Source organism: Thunnus maccoyii, chromosome 23 (genome assembly GCF_910596095.1).
Source record: "Thunnus maccoyii chromosome 23, fThuMac1.1, whole genome shotgun sequence".
Taxonomy (NCBI): Eukaryota; Metazoa; Chordata; class Actinopteri; order Scombriformes; family Scombridae; genus Thunnus; species Thunnus maccoyii.
Window position 1 is genome coordinate 16,606,277 of NC_056555.1, and position 16,424 is coordinate 16,622,700.

General features: G+C 39.8%; 1 protein-coding gene across 4 annotated transcripts in view; it reads right to left on the reverse strand.

Moving 5' to 3' along the window:
- The window catches only part of anks1b (ankyrin repeat and sterile alpha motif domain containing 1B), a 236,775-nt gene that overhangs the window by 11,511 nt on the left and 208,840 nt on the right, over window positions 1-16,424 (reverse strand). For 3 of the 4 annotated variants that reach the window (XM_042403120.1, XM_042403116.1, XM_042403119.1), the window contains exons 20-24: window positions 10,177-10,284; window positions 8,782-8,985; window positions 6,550-6,675; window positions 2,089-2,160; window positions 17-103 (exon numbers count right to left, since the gene is read on the reverse strand). In XM_042403120.1, the coding sequence (XP_042259054.1) occupies window positions 17-103; window positions 2,089-2,160; window positions 6,550-6,675; window positions 8,782-8,985; window positions 10,177-10,284 (597 nt within the window). The remainder of the gene's footprint in view (window positions 1-16; window positions 104-2,088; window positions 2,161-6,549; window positions 6,676-8,781; window positions 8,986-10,176; window positions 10,285-16,424) is intronic. The other variant, XM_042403118.1, reaches the window with a different exon arrangement.

A 16,424-nucleotide genomic window follows, 5' to 3' on the forward strand; every position in this document is an offset into this window, starting at 1 on the left:
GAGCGGCGAGCCTTACCTTGTTTGTGGCATCGATGAACTTCACTCCTTTGTAGGAAACAGAGAGCACGATGGTCGGCACTTTCTTCATCTGTTCTGTCGACTTCTTGGAGTGCACGAAACACAAAAGGTAGAGACAGAAAGAAGAGAGAGGCAGCAATGACTGTTGAGGTACTTCATTACAACGTACATCCCTTTTATTGAAAAGTGCACCGCCCTCATTTTTTTGCACTCTTGGACTTTTAACACTCCACGGTTAAAAAAATTATAATTCGTTCCAGATGAATGAATCGCAGTTGGTAAAGATCACCACTGAATTTAATAATAAGTTTTTATAAAAGACTTAAACCATGTCTGCGAAGCTTTCCTCGGGTCTACAAGTACGTGAGAAAAAAAAACAAAACGTGGAAATCTAAACAGAATGAATAAAGTCATTGAACAGTAGGTTTCCTCCTTGATTACTAGAATCAATTCAAATGATCTCCAAAGGTCAAAGGTTGTAAGGTGCCTCCATGAAAAAACAACCGCTTCTGAATTACATTTCTAAACCCGACTGACTTCAGCGCCGCAAATCCAATAAGTCTATTAGCTTTTAAGCCATATCAGGGCCCCCACTGTATTATCTCTCCTCATGCCTTTTAATTACATGCTGGCATTTAACGTGTTTCAATTACATATATTTAAACTCATTATGCAGTAAGGTGCTGTGGAGAATGGTGTGATTTACAGCGACGTCTGCGTCACCCTCCAAGCTGTCATTCTACCTGCCAAAAATCTTTAATATACTCAAAGAACTAGACGTGAGATTCAGTCCCTCTCTCTCCTGCTTTTTCTCTGTATCACTTCTTGTCTTTCATCACTTGTCATCTCCTTCTCCCACCATCCACGTTTCTATCACACTCCTTACATCCTTCCTTTCTCTCCTCCTGTCGAATCTCCTCGCAGCTATCTGTTCCATATCTGGTTTCTTTTCTTTGTTCTGTTCTTTCCTCCCCGCTCGCAGCGTGTTGCCGCTGCGGTTCAGCTCTGTCAGGATCAGGTAGTGCCGAAAAGCTGACAAAGGCAGCGCCGCCCGGTTTCGCTGGCAGATACCCAGCTAGAGGCATGTGAAGTTGCGATTTAAACATCCACATGTACCTCCACGGCGGAGGGATGGAGGGACGGATGAAAGGAGGGGATGCTGGGAAGCGATGTACACACGATGCACTTAATTACAACCTCGGCGTACAGCGAAGGTGTGTCAAGCTGAGAGAGTAGAGAAATGAAAAGAAATAAAGATGCCTTCTGATGTGGCGATGAAAATATAAAGACAGAAGAAAAAGGAGGAGGAGGAGAGAGGAGAAACAGAAAGCTTCTCTCATGAATATTAAAATTTATCTTCACACTGCAGCAGCACGGGATGAGAATGAGAGATATGAATTGAGGGCCAGAAGAGAGAGAGGGAGTCAGCGCTACAGGAAAATATGTTAAGAATGAGCATGGAGGAAGAGAAGACATGGATAGCGGGAGACTGCTAACAGCCAGGGAGAAACAGAGAAGGAGAGGAAGAGAAAAGGAGTGAGAAGTGAAACCAACAGATAAGGTGATTTGAGGTAAAAAAAAAAAAAAGGGGGATCGTCGGGTATCGAGCCAACCAGGCAAGTATATTAAAAATAAATCCCTCAATACACTTAATCCACCGTCATAATATGTTATGTTTGTTTAAGTTCCAGTGTGAGTGTGAGGGCACTCAGTCTATGAGACTGTGTCCCAGATTTTGTAGAGAATACTTATTAAATTAAAGCCACAGGTGCAGCCACGTGCACTCATGTCGAGTGGTTACACACTAGAAGGGGCTTGGCATGTTATGAGTATAATCAGACTCGACTGGTCTCATTTTAATAGAGCCCAATTAAAAGATAATTATGATTTATTACAACTCGGGTCTTATTTTTGTAGCTTCTTTCACTCATTTTTAGCAATGTAACAGTGTTGCCAGATCTCAGCAGTAAACTTGAGTGAGATTTATAAGTCATAATAAATCAGAATTATCCTTCAAGTCATGTTCATGTTAGCAGCAGCAGTGTAGTAGTGTGTTAGACAGTGCTTTACCCTCATCTTGGCACAAGCGTCTTGTGTGGACTCCGTCCCTCTCAGCTCCTTCACCAGCATGGAGCCCAGGTACTGTGGAGAAGACACAAACACATGCTTTGTAAATACACAACAGGGAATATAGATGGTACAGTATGTCACTGCCTGGTTGTGGCTGTACACAATACTTAACCACAGCCAGTGGCGCTGGAGTTTTGAGGTGGGGAGACATCCAGCTTTGGATGATGTAATAGTCATGATGGGACTGACGCTGTTTCAGCCATAACTCTAATGTAGCCTGCCTCATCTTGTAAATGGTCACATAGTTTAGTAATTAATGCTACACAACAGCGTTTGCATTGAATAATATTGAGAATATTGAGTTATAACCGACCAGTCTGATGTGAGTGGTGTCTGTTTCAGCCGATTTAATGAAGCTAAACACAGTGAACGGTCCTGCGTAACAGCACTGCGCTCTGGCGAGCCACTTCTCGCAGGCTGCAGATTTATCAACATATCAGTCCTGCTGCCTTCAGACGCTGCAGTGATTTAATGAACTGAAGGTGGAGCTTTCCATACAGTATAAAGCAGCTGTGGACAACAGATACTGTAAGAATCACCCAAATTCATTTACAAACACAATACAGATGCTTTAACTAACTAATTAAAATAACTTATTTATATTTCAAGCATTAATCCGTTATTTACAGAAAGTATTTAGTTGCTCTTGTTGATAAAATCTAAACTAAATGGCAGCAGAGTGACTCGGCTCCAGAATCAGAGGTGGTTCTGAGACGTCTAAGACTCATTTTCCACAAAAAAAACACCAACAACTCAACCAACAACCTCCCGGCAGTTCATAGTGCATGCAGCGCTGGGCACCACAGTACCACAGAGATTGGGCAAAGCAAATTTCAAAGTCAGGAAAATACCAAACTGTACGTGTGCTGCTTGCTTGTATTTGACGGTCAAATTGTTTAAACTAGTCTGAACTGGCAGCCATAATAAGTTACTCATGGTCCTCTGTGTTCTGATCATGATTGGACTCAAAGATCCAACATGATAGAGGCTTAATACCTTTGACGTTATCACTTTATTACCATAACACCTGAAAGTATGGGGACAAAAAGTCTTGTTGACCAAAGCTATTAACCTGCTAATATCTGCCAAACACTCCAGTGGGCTCATTGTTGAAAAGCTTGAACCAGGAAATGTTTGTTCGACAAATAAACTCAAAACAAAAAATCATGGCGACACAGTCCAGCAGCGGGGACAGTCATATTCTAGTTGAATTATATGAAGTATTTGTTTTATCTTACTGAAATAAACTGATAAAAATGTAAAATGTATTCATTTAGTTTACTAATTATAAAATGCATTTGATCCATTATTTATGAAGTTGCTACTAATTTTTATGAAAGCCCTGTTTACATTAAACTGCACTGACATGGAGATTCATTAAATACACACATACACACACAGTGCATCAACCTTGAGAGGCTCCTGGAGGGACATTAACGCGGGAGTCTGGCAGATCCGTCTGTCTGGACGCCACTTTGCGGTCAGACATTCTGCACACGTAGTATCTGATTTAATAAAGAAGCTACTAATGGTGACAGTGTTTTACAGGGACAATGTTTATGTCGACATTAGAGCACTTAATGGGTGTGACATTTACCACCTTGCGGTGCCCTTCCCACCGATGGAAGGTGCCTTATTTCCAAAAGTGGGCCCCTAACAAGGCTTTTAGTGGATTAGAAGAGAAATATTTACATCTTTTACCTCATCTGTTTGACTCTACAGTAAATTACACCAAAATACTGAATATCTACCTCACAGGATTTATCATACATTTAATTAGCGATACAGTTGATTGTGGAGGCATAAGAAACTCTTGGGCAAACCATGAGTTATTTTTTTTTAATGTAGCACAGACTGTGTCTCAGTCATATTTTCAGTCTGGTCCTCGGCGGATCACAGAGAGATCGTCTGAGCCTGTTAGTACTTTGTCTTGACTCGAGCTAACGATGTTAAGTCGCTGTTATGGCGGGGTTGCTCGCAGTTATCTTAGAAATTATATTACAGCTGCACACAAGGCCAACTGCTGTCTTGTCCACCATGTCTCCGTGGCAGTTATTGTTGGTGTACACAAACACACAAGCCTTTCATAAGTTCCAAATACGATTCACAGATGTCTGCAAGACTAAGAGTCTGCAGCCATGCCAGAAGCTCTTAGAGGCTTTATTTTGGCACAGTGATGCGAGCAGTTTAACTCTAAGTCATGTGTTATAGGGCTGCAACTGACGGTTATTTTCTCAACTAATTGATTAATGGTTTTGTCTATAAAATGCCAGAAAATAGAGAGAATTGCTCTTTTTTTTCTCAAGGTGTTGTTTTTATATGTCTTATTTTGTCAGATCAACAGTCCAAAATCCAAAGATATTCAGCTTACTATCATGTATGACAGAAAAATTTCAAATTCTCACATATGAGGAGCTGCAACAACTAAATATTTGACATTTTTGCTTTGAAAAAATGGCTAAAATGATTATTTGATTATTAAAATAGTTGCAGATTAATTGACTAATTGTTGCAGCTCTAATGTGTTGTTATCTCATTTAATGTCCAGGTTTAAAATGAATGAAATGATGCTGATTTTTTTTTTTTTTTTTTTACATCAGTCACAAAGGACAACATAAGTTTGAGAATTTTGAAATCTTTTAGACAATTTGGGTGGTAATCGTGCAAAACAGACTGATAACAGTAATACCCGGAAGAATTCAATAATATCTGGTGTATTCAGTGTATCTACAGAAGCTTTTAGATTAATACAGAAGAGATTCAATGTTGAGATAACACTGGCTGTTTACGATGTAGAGCGTAGTAATGATGTTAGACCATCTGGAAACGGATTTGATAATATTCAGATAATACTTTGGAGCTCTGGTTGTAAAGCTGACGTTATGAAGTTAAGATGTCATCTGCTGAAAGTGGAGGAAAGGGGTTTTTGTTTACTCAGAGCCTCGAATGAAAATGAGAACAGCACTGATGCATCCTTTATTTAGCCTGTTTGGCTTTTTACCATCCCTCATTCTCCATTAACATAAACACAAAACACTCTTCTCTTTCTTCTTCTTCTCATCAGTGTCTTATCCATCTAATTTATTCTTATTCACTCTCCATCTCCCTTCAGCTTGCCAATATTCACACTTTGTGCTCTGCCTCCCCCTCTGTTGTGGCTCCTGCTCATTTATCTCACTTTCTCTGCTTTCTGGAGCCAGTTGTCCTGGGACAGCGAAACGTTAGAGATGTTGTCATAAACGGCTCCATGAAAGCACCGCCACGTTTTCCCTCGGCGGCCCACCCGTCGCGCGTCCTCCCCCCCTCGCCCATCCGCCCAAACACGCCGCCTGTGTAGTTGTACATCTGTCAGAAAACCTAATGGTCCACACTTTCGCTATCAATCTTCTGAGGTGAGAAAACGAAGAAGGGGAGATTTTTTAACTGAGGGGAAGACATGCTCTCGGGATCTTTTATTCACTGCTCCCGTCTCATCTTCTTGCTTTCATTCATATTTGATTTCAGCGTCACATTTGATTTCCTATATCATCCTATTTGTTCAAACTTGAATTTTCAATCCCTCTCCGACTATCTTTTTCCTCTCCTTATCCCACACTCTCTTACCTAATCTCCTAACGTTCATCCACCAGAAGTCTTCATATTTGCATCACCAATCCGAGGATGTATTTCTGAGATACCCACTTCCCTTCCTTCTCAGGATTTCTGAGAGCCAATGGCCTTCAGTATCATCAGCTTGGATGAGCATCAAATTGCTTTCTGCAGTGTTTTACCTGCCCCAAGTAGATAATCATTGCAGTCTGGTTGCTGAGCACGCTGTATAAAAATACAAAGAAGTGCAAGGCCGTATCCGTGGTAACGTGGACATGTAACATCCTTTATGTAACCGGCAAACATCTAAATTTACCAAAGTGCTGAGAATAACGAAGGCGATACTCCCTGAAAGGTTGAGTTCAGTATCATTGATCTTTACTATTATTACCTTCAGTGTGTATTGATGACATGGAAACGATGAGCTGATTTATCAGTGAGTTGATTGACAGAAAATAAATCGATAAGAGTTGATTTGTCGTAAATTTTAAGCAAAAATGCCACGAATTCACTGGTTCCTGATTCTCAAATTATGAATATTTACTGGTTTTCTTTGTCCTCTATGATAGTAAACCCAATATCTGTTGGTTTTGGACAAAACAAGTAGTTTGAACACATCAGCTTGAGTTTTTGGAAATTAAAAACCAAACAATTGGACCAAACAATTCATCAATTAATTGAGTAAATCATAGGCATATTAATCAGTAATGAAAGTAATTATTGGTTGCAGTCCAGCATACAGTTGCACATATTTGTGAATTCACACACACACACACACACACACACACACACATATATAGTTGGTGGACTCACATATGCTTCGTAGTCACAGGACTGAAAGATGAGCTTCTCGGGGTGATGCTGCCAGTACTGCACCGGAGTGGACGAGGTGGCCTCGTTGGGCGGACGCAACGTGATTGGCTCGCACCACTCGCCTGCCTGAAACAACAACCAATAGCGTGTAAGGACAGAGACAGGATCACACCGGCTTACAAGATGTGGCATTACATTCAGGCTTGTTTCTGCGTATCCCATGTTGACATGACTCGTTGGCCTGATAAACGCGTGTGCGCGCCGAGCTCGAGTGTAAATTCTTAATGTAACAGCTTTCCCGACATGAACATTAACATGCCTTCAAAGGACACGCTTCACAGAACATCCAAGAGGAAATTAAACTCGGATGAATTATGCTCGGCTTCTAAACGTTCCCATACTTTAGCTCACTTTAAGACCTTTAGCTGCTGCTCGCCTCTCTTTCACCCAGTAAGCTTTCACCTTTTAAACAAAGGAAATACCTTAATCCCATCTGCATACTTCTCAGATGTCTGTGGATAACAATTAAGCTTGTTTTATGGTCTTTTCATTCTTTGAAAAATGAAACCAGATGATTTTTCTTGTGCCAGACTTTGTGTGTGTGAAGTGGCCTCCTGTGCATGTTTATGTGCATTTCCATATCTGATTGCTTGTGTGTTAAAATCCCCGTTAGAAAGTTGCCGTGGGACTGTGGAGGTGAGATCTTATAATCAGATGCAAAGATGTTGGATAAACAGCCTGGGGATAAGCCTTTAGAAACCAGCATCAGCCAAATTTATGCTAAACTACACCAGCTTAATAATATTACAACCAATCTTCCCACTTTCTTTGACCACAGTGAGGGACTCCGCTGGAAATCTTCAAGTTTTTAATGTGCTGCGATACAGGCCAAAGATGCGTCAAGAAAGAAGTCAGCTGTTGCACAAAATAACGAGGAACTGAAAAGAACAGAAGGTGAGGGAAGAGCCACATGGAGGACTTGGGAGGACAAACATTTGCCATAAAATGTGGTGACAGTCAGAGAAGAAGGGTAATGAAACAGAAAATAAAGATCTCTCCTCTTTTCTCTAATTGTTTGCCTTCTATTCTGACAAAGCTGACTCATCAGTGCCACCTCACAGTGTTATGTCTAGAAAACAGGGATCCACTGTGACACACACACACACACTGAAGAGATTCACCGGTGTAACCATAAGTGTGTGTTGGTCTGCACTGATAAGCTCTTTGATTCACACGGAGACACAAAAAAGACCCTAATCATACTGAATCAAAACACAGCTGCTGCCTCATGCTCATGTTTAAGTGTGTGTGTGTGTGTGAGTCATTGTGCCGTTGTTGATTGGGAGTCATAAAGTTCTAATTTTGCATTTGGATGAGAGTACAATTGGCTGGAAAGATGATGAGAGGCTTATGAATTGTATGTCTTGTTTACGCAAAACTATAGACTATTAAATCATCTGATATAGAAGCTGAAAATACATGTTTTTCTATAATGACAAGCAGCTTCTGTGTGTGTGTGTGTGTGTATCAGAGACAGATTACAGGAGATTATGCCTGATTTTAAGTACAGCAAAATAACTGTTGCACTTTATCCAGTTAATTGTGATTTAACATTTTATCGCACAAAGTTTCAGGCATAAATTTCCTTATTCGTAAAATTTATAGGAGCTCTAAACAAGCAAAGATGGCTGCTGGTGTCAGATGGTCCGCCTGCTGCAGATTATTAATGTTGGATTTCCAACAACCAAACAGGCAGATAAAACATTTTTGGCTCGCATCTTGTATCTGTTAGAGATCAGCAGTTAATTGCTGTGATATTTCATTTATGATTAAGATTTATTCCACTTTTCCTGATTGGAAATGTGATACCGCTTGAAGCCTCATTAGTTAAAGGACCAGTGTGTCGGATTTAGTGGCATCTAGCAGTGAGGTTCCAACAAACTTTTTCTATTATGAGTAGATTACAGCAGAGAGAGAACTTCAAAGAACACATTTGTTAATAAAGGATAAGTCTAGCATTAAAGCTGGGTACTGTAGTTTTTAGCAAACATTTAAACAGGAGTAAATATTTGTTGTTTTTTGACATTGAGGAGAACGTCATGACTCTTCCTTGAACTATTAAGCCAGTCTGATGTATATCTATGATCATTCATAATAATCTCCTCGAGTCCATCTCTCTCTTCCTCTCCCTGCCTCCATTCATCCACCCATCCTCTCCTCCCCTTTCCTCACCATGCTGACTTGGGCCATCTGTCGCTCCAGCTTGGATCGCGGCACGTCCTCGAAGTAGTTGTCATTGCTGCGCTGCCTGCGCCGGGCGTCCGCCTGCATGATGAGGTGCTGCACGTCCAGAGATCCACCCGGGACCCCCGCCGTGTACGCCGCTTGGCCGACCGACGGGCTGAGCTGGGGAGGAGTGTGGTTCCCGCCGGGCTCCTGGGACAGACGGGGGAGTTAAGAGAGGGAGGGGGGGGGGACACACATCATTTTATAATGTGCTGTGTCACTGCTGTAAGTACAATAAGTAGGGCAATTGCATTCACTGTGCGTTGTCACATTTTATTATTCAGCCACGGTGTCGCCACACTGCTGTGTACTCGTATCGAAAATTGCTTTGTAAAATTGGGGACGAGGATCTTGTCCAGTTACCAGAAGGTCTCAGCAGGTCCATCAGACTGTCTTTAAGCACAACGCCAAGCCGTGTCTGCTCAGTGTGAGTCACTTTAAGTGAAAGCATCAGCTAGACTCTTGAAAATGATGCTCATTTAAGAGGTTTTACAAGCTGAGCAGAGACTAAAATTCACAAAAGAATCAGGACTGTTCTGTGTTTTATTGGTGTAATTGTCTTATACACTGGAAGGTGAGTTATTTCTCCTGAGAGGTTAAACACTTTCAGTTGATTACATGTGAGAAAACTTAATAGAAGAGGCTTTTTTCTGAGGAATTTCTTCATTTTCCTCTCTGGACCATGTGAGCTGAAGTTTTATAACTTTGTATTTGTTGGCTAGACAAAACGAGCAGTTTGAGGACGTCACTGTGGGTCCTGGGAGACAGTGACAGGCATTTTTTTAGTATTTTCTGACGTTTTATTGACTCAGCTAAAAAAAAGAATCAACTGATTAATCAATAACAAACCCCAGTGATTATTTTTTTTCACTTATTTTGAGGCTTATTACAAAACTGCAATTCTCACATGAACATGTTGAGACACAGCGGACAGTTTGGGATGTTTGCAGGAGCAGAAAACTCGTGAAGCAGAGGGCCTCCCCTGGCTCAAAAACACAAGGAGCAAGATACTATTATAAAGACATTAGAGCGTAGACCCGATGGGAGAGGGAAAGCCGGTTCGTTGTGATTAGTATCCAGGACATGCCGGCAGGGAGGAAACTGCAGTGGGTCAGCCATTTTGTGCCTGCCTGAGAGATTTGGGTAATCAGTTGGGCGGTAACAGCAGCAGTGGGGAGGCTGTAGTTCCCTCAGAGAAATACGCAGCCATCTGGGAACGGACCAAGTGCTTTTTTCTCTGTCTGATGAGTTCATAGTAATTCGAATCCACAGTAATTCAGATATTACCCAGAGTCATCATGGTTCATACAACACACAGTCCGCTCACTGAGACTCACTCACCCGTAGGGAGATGGCCCGCGGAGGTTTCTGTGGGGTGTCTTCGTGTAGCCGGTCCCCCAACGAGGCCAAGATCCGTTTTCTGTGTCCAATAAGGCTGATCTTCAATACCTGAATAAAGACAAAATATTAACCATTAAATTACATTAAAGGTTCAGTGACATGATTTAGGTCATTTATGAAGCAAAAATGTCCAAACTGGTTGCTGGTTCCAGCTTCTGAAATGTGAAGATTTGCCGCTTTTCTCTATTTTATATCATTGTAAATTGAATTTCTGTTGGTTTTGGACTGTTGGTCAGACAATAAAAACATTTTGATGATGTCACCTCTGGCTCTGGGAAATTGTGATTTGGCATTTTTTACTATTTTCTGACATTTTATAAACAATTTTTGGATTATTGGCTCATTAGCTACATCCCTACATTGTAGCATACAAAAAGTTAGGATGTGTTTGTTCTGTTTTTTTCTGCAAATTCACAAGAAATGCTGGGTCAAAAGCTACTGCGCTAGCAAAAAAAAATGATGACTCTTACTCTCATTTGCATAATTTAAAACAGCTTTTATAGAGAGCAAGTGTTCAAAGGCTTTCAGACTGGATAACACTAGATTATATCAAAAAACTGCATAAAGGTAACAAATTATCACCACCATCATCATCATCATCAGCCTCAAATAGAGGATAATAGTGCTATCCAGAAAAGGAGTTTCACAGAGTAAAACACCGGAGTGCACTGCAGAGCTCTCAGGGAAGCACTAATGAATGCATAATGATATAAAAGGCCCCTCAGCAAATGCATACATCATGTCATTATTATTATTATTATTATTATTATTATTATTATTATTATTACATAATCAACATGGCTCGGACAGCTGTGTTCAAGCTGTTAGTTGTGACGTTAGATGCACACATACCAGTGACGTATCCTGTATGAGACTCACACACACTCACGCAGAGACACACATAATCAAGAGGCAGGCATGGAAAGACTGATTAAATTAGTTGGTAATTCTATTGTAATTTACGACTCTGATCTTTTCTGTTCAGCCAAATTAATATCAAATTGTTGTTCCTTAAGGCAGCAAAGTATCTGAATAACAAGAATTTATCAGAGACTCGAGCCAAACTCAACTCACAAATATCAGGACTTGGACTTCACTGCCTGAAGACCTGACTTGTAGGCTTTGACATAGTAAAATCTTGAAGCATTTAAAAGTAAATAAGCCAGCGACAGGCAAGCCGTGCCTAGCAACATATCTTGAATATTGAATTATTAGGCATGGAAAGGACGTGGTCTCAGTTATCTAAAGATACTATTAACACAGCTTTGAAAAGAAAATGCTCTCATTTTAACTGTCAGATCAGAAAGACTTAATCATTTCTTCTTAAATGAAGGATTAAGCGACATGAGACCTGATTTTAAACTAGCTTGAGACTGGATTTGGACTTAAAAGACTTTAAAACAGCTAAAAAAGTTTGACATTTTGTAAAATATGCTTTCATTCTGATTTATGTCAAGTGTGGAGGTTGAGCCATGAGGAGATTAGCTTAATTTAGCATAAACTGGAAGCAGGAAAACAGCTAGCCTCTCTAGTCTCTCCAAAGTTCAATCAGTCAGTAATGAACACATTGAGCCTCATTTGTTTAATCTGAACACAAACAGAAATGATAAAAAGGATACTGGTACCAGCCTTTATGCTAAGCTAACGGCTTTAGCTTCATTCACATTAGCGCACAGGCATGAAAGTAGCCTTGATTCTCTTGTCTAACTCAAGAAAGTGAATAAATAATATTTCTCACAACCTGTTTCTTATCCGCAGCTTCAAAAAGAAAATGCCACATCACATTAATGGTCAGAATTCAGACTGAAGAGTTAACTTGGATTTACCATGAACATGTAAAACAGCTCTGGGATTAATACACTATAACCTCAAGACACCAAATTCCAACACAAACCAAAACTATCACCATATTTTCAGGTTTTTTCGTTAAATGCATCATTTGAGAAAACATTGTTAGCGAGCGCTGAGAGTTTTTGTACCGACAGTCATGAAATGCAAATTTAGCAATATGAGATTGTGGCATATTTGCAATAATGTATTGATTTTCCCCAGGCACTCATTACACAGGCACAAATGGGAGATGAAAACACACACACACACACACACACACACACACACGCGCATACACACACACACTTGGACTTGTATGAAAGCATTCATTCTTTCTCTGGTCACTAGGCATCCACTGACTGTGCCAGTTACTGGCTTTTCTAAAGAGACGAGCTGGAACATGGCAGCCTTCTGCAGGGATGTTGTTTGCACCTTCTGGCACCAGCAGACAACAAACTCCTGCCTGGTTTTATGGGGCTGCCATTGGAGGTCTTCCAATAAAGGTATGTGCAAGTGTGAGAGAATGTGTGTTTGTGAGTGTGTTACGTGTGTGTCTTCAGGGCAAAAGGTGGTAATTAGCCTCAATGTGAGGCCTTGCTGCGAGTGTAATGAGTCTTGCTTTGAGTCAGCGCAACTTACAGACAGACACACACATACTTAATCATCTCCAGCACCAATTACGCCCCTACATCTGCTGGAGAAACATAAAAATACAAACGTACAATGGGAACAGTGGCGTAGGAAGAGCACGCTTTGGTTTTATCTGTGTGTGCATAAACCTAAACACACAAACAGAACATAAATAAACCATTTCCCATGCATAATAAAGTGTATATATGCAAACTGCATGTAAATAATCAATGCATAATTTATCAAGCAAGCCCAAAAATGCTCACTCTCATGGTTTCCATTAAAAATTTAGACACTTTATTTCATATCATACAGTAAATGAGGAAAAAGGACAGTTTGAATAGTGAGATATGTTAGAAAAAAACAGCTATCAACGGGTTAAACTCCATCCTACGCTGTTCTTCTCTGCATGGAAACAATGTATTATAATTGTTAAAATTAGATGGATCAAAGGGAAACCAAGAGCAGAGCTGGGACTAACGGGTAGTGGAACTAATTGGCGCATTATGGCTGCCCGGTGCCCCCTCCACCAATTTGTACTCTTTCCCCCTCTTATTCTCCCTCTCTTCTTCTGGCTTTCATAGCTCACTTTCTCTCTCTCTCTCTCTTCTCCATCGTCCTTTATGGACGCACAATGTCAGAGATACTACCCGGACGTCTCCTTCCCTCTGTCTCTCTCAGTCCGTCTCTGTACTTTAGTAAAAATGACACTGACTCACTGAATTTGGTGCATTAACATCATGTGATTTTCTGTCTTGAAAAATGGCTTGAAGACCTACTTTTTTCTGAGAGTACTTACTCGTCCAATATGCTTTTTCTCACCCTGTCTCTCATTTTCTAGCTCTCTTTTTTAAAAAAAAAGTCATTTGCTATGTACTTTACAGTACTTATTCTCAAAGACTTCTCCCTGATCTATCGTGGATTGTACCTTATTTATACTTGAATGAATAAATGTAGTCTGTAATGATTTTGTCTTTATCATACAACTTTCCAAAATGCTCTTTTCTAATGACATTTCATAAATCTTTTCTATAAACAAGTGTCAGTATCATGAAACGTAATAAAAAAATAACGCTTCTTTGTCTCATTATCAGGCTTTTAACTTTTAAAAATGATAGTTTTCCTCTAAAGTTCCTCTAGAAATGAGTGATAACAGTGATGTTATTGCTCCACTGGTAAATAGAATATTGTGTTTGATTTAGGGACATTACTAAAAATAGTAAAACTGCAATCAAGTGACATAACTTCACCCAAGATTAGTTCACTCACTTGTTATAAAGACAAAAACAGCTATAATTTATTAATAACTGCCCTTAATGGACACAGTATCAGTGATCCATCCATACAGCGTCTCTCTGTCTCTTTGTACTAAAATTACATTGGCTCACTAAACTTGGTGCATTAAAATAATGTGATTTTGTCTTAATATCATGCTTTTAACTTTTTAAAACAGTTGTTTCCAATGCAGTTTTTAAGAGCTTTAGAGAATATGTTGCATCGCTCTACTAGTAATGATCTCTAACAGTGCTGTTTACAGTGTAGCTTTCTAAAAGTTCAAAAATGTCAGATTACAAACAGGTGATATTAACTTACTTTAGATGAATTTATTGGATCTCTTGTAAGGGAAAAAAAAAAGTTAGGGCTTAAAACTTAACTATACAGTATACAAAAGTGCCGGGATGATTTCTCACAGTATGCAGTAAAGGTCATGAAATATTCAGTCTCTTACTTGTGTCTGTCTCCTGAGGGTCAGTAGCGTGACACTAGTCCTCACACGGCCTGTTTCATCAATACAGACACGTTCCAGAAAAGAGCAACGGTAATCGCCTCGCACCAAGTGTATCTGAGTGTCTATCTGCGTGTGTGTGTGTGTGTGTGTGTGTGTGTGTGTGTTACACTTTGCCTTATGCAACAGCATCAACTTCAACTACGGTAGAAGCCTCAACCTCATCCTGAAGTTCAACTGTCACCATGGCAACACAGAGCCGCAGCAGCAGTCACCCACACAAACTCATCCCAAAAAAAGAGAAAGGAAAAAAAAAAAAAAAAAATCTACATGCACGTGGATGTGTACTTACACACACATACACACAAACACACAAACAGCTCAAACAGCTGTTTTAGAGCCTGGGGAAGAAGATTATATTGTTATCCCTGAATGGATGAGAATTTAAATGCAACCCAACCATTATTGTTAAAACACACTCACACTCTGTGATGCTTGACTGCAGCATCTCTCCATTTGCATGTAAATTATATTCATAGCAGCTGTATATACTGACAAGGGAAGTGTTGAGCCACCACCGCATACACTCCTTTCCACCCCTTTTTCCATTCACCGCTATCGCCGTCCACCACGCATTCATTTAAGCTTAACTCTATTCAAATCAACTCAGTGAGCTCTGATGATATAACCTTGATAAGGCAACCGGGTGTCAACAGCGCTTACACAACGTCAGCTGGAAAAAAAAAAAAAAAGAAATAAAACAGAAATTGCTGAACGGACACGGACATTTCTGTCTATGCAGGTATTGTGCAGGCGCAGCAAACATTTGATGGATGCTGACACGGCAATGTCAACTTAATTTAACCCATTTTGTCTGTATAGTCTGTATTTCTCTTTAAAGATAACTATATCTTACTGGCAATCAATCCAATAAAAAGACCAAAACCAACGATGTCAGCTCATCTCGCAATACTTTCAAGATTTCCCTACTCTGTGGCTCTCTGTCCCAAGCCCATTGGCTCCTACTGAAGACATACTGTATATCTTCAAAAACAAGTCACAAATATGTAGTTTCCCTTAAAAAAAATCATAAAAAAGCTGAGCACTGTAGTTTCAAGCAAATGTTACTCAAACAGTAGTTAATAGTGTATTTGTTTGGGACTATTTTTAGCTGCAAATTGATGCACATCTGGTGCTCTAGAGTCCAGTAAGTATTTACAACAGCAGGATGGTTTATGTTGGACTCTCTGATATAAACTACAATGTCCATGTTCATCACAATGAAGGAACATGTCACCCATTGCAACACAGACAACACTTAGTAGTAGGATCAGTTAACTGTTGGTGTTTTCATGAGATTTGTTTAAAATAAAAACTACAGAATATCAGTTTTATCTTTCAAGTGTGCCTGAATGTGAACAAATAGACTACAATTTTATTGTTAGATGCTTGGTAAAATATTTATTACACTGCTAGACTGCCAGACTAGTCTGAAGGTAGACTGACACCATGGTTAAGCTTTCAGTTATATACTCTGCTGTATATTGTACCTCTACGAGATGACCAAAAAGATGAGAGTCTTATCTGTCAACACATGTATTACATATCCGTATTCATTCAGTCACAAATTCTACACAGTGCTAGCGTCCCACGAGTGGAACAGTGATTTTTAAATACATTACAGCTCATATCAAAGTTTTGAAACTGTTTGGAAGTAAGATCAGTAAGATATAAACATTCGGTCCTGGTTTCAGAAACTAGGCGACTTAGGAGTGTAGACTGAAAAATGATTTTTGCAAAAAACTTTATACTAATTTTCAAAATTATGGTATTTTAAGTATGGATAAACATGACTGAATTATCTAATATTGGTATGATTGGTATCAATATCGTACAAAACATGAACATATGTATCATAGTGGCTTTAGTTACTGTCAAAATTGCTCACCTACCGTCTCTAAATACATTTTTTGTGACGTGACATGATTTGATGCGTCTCTAA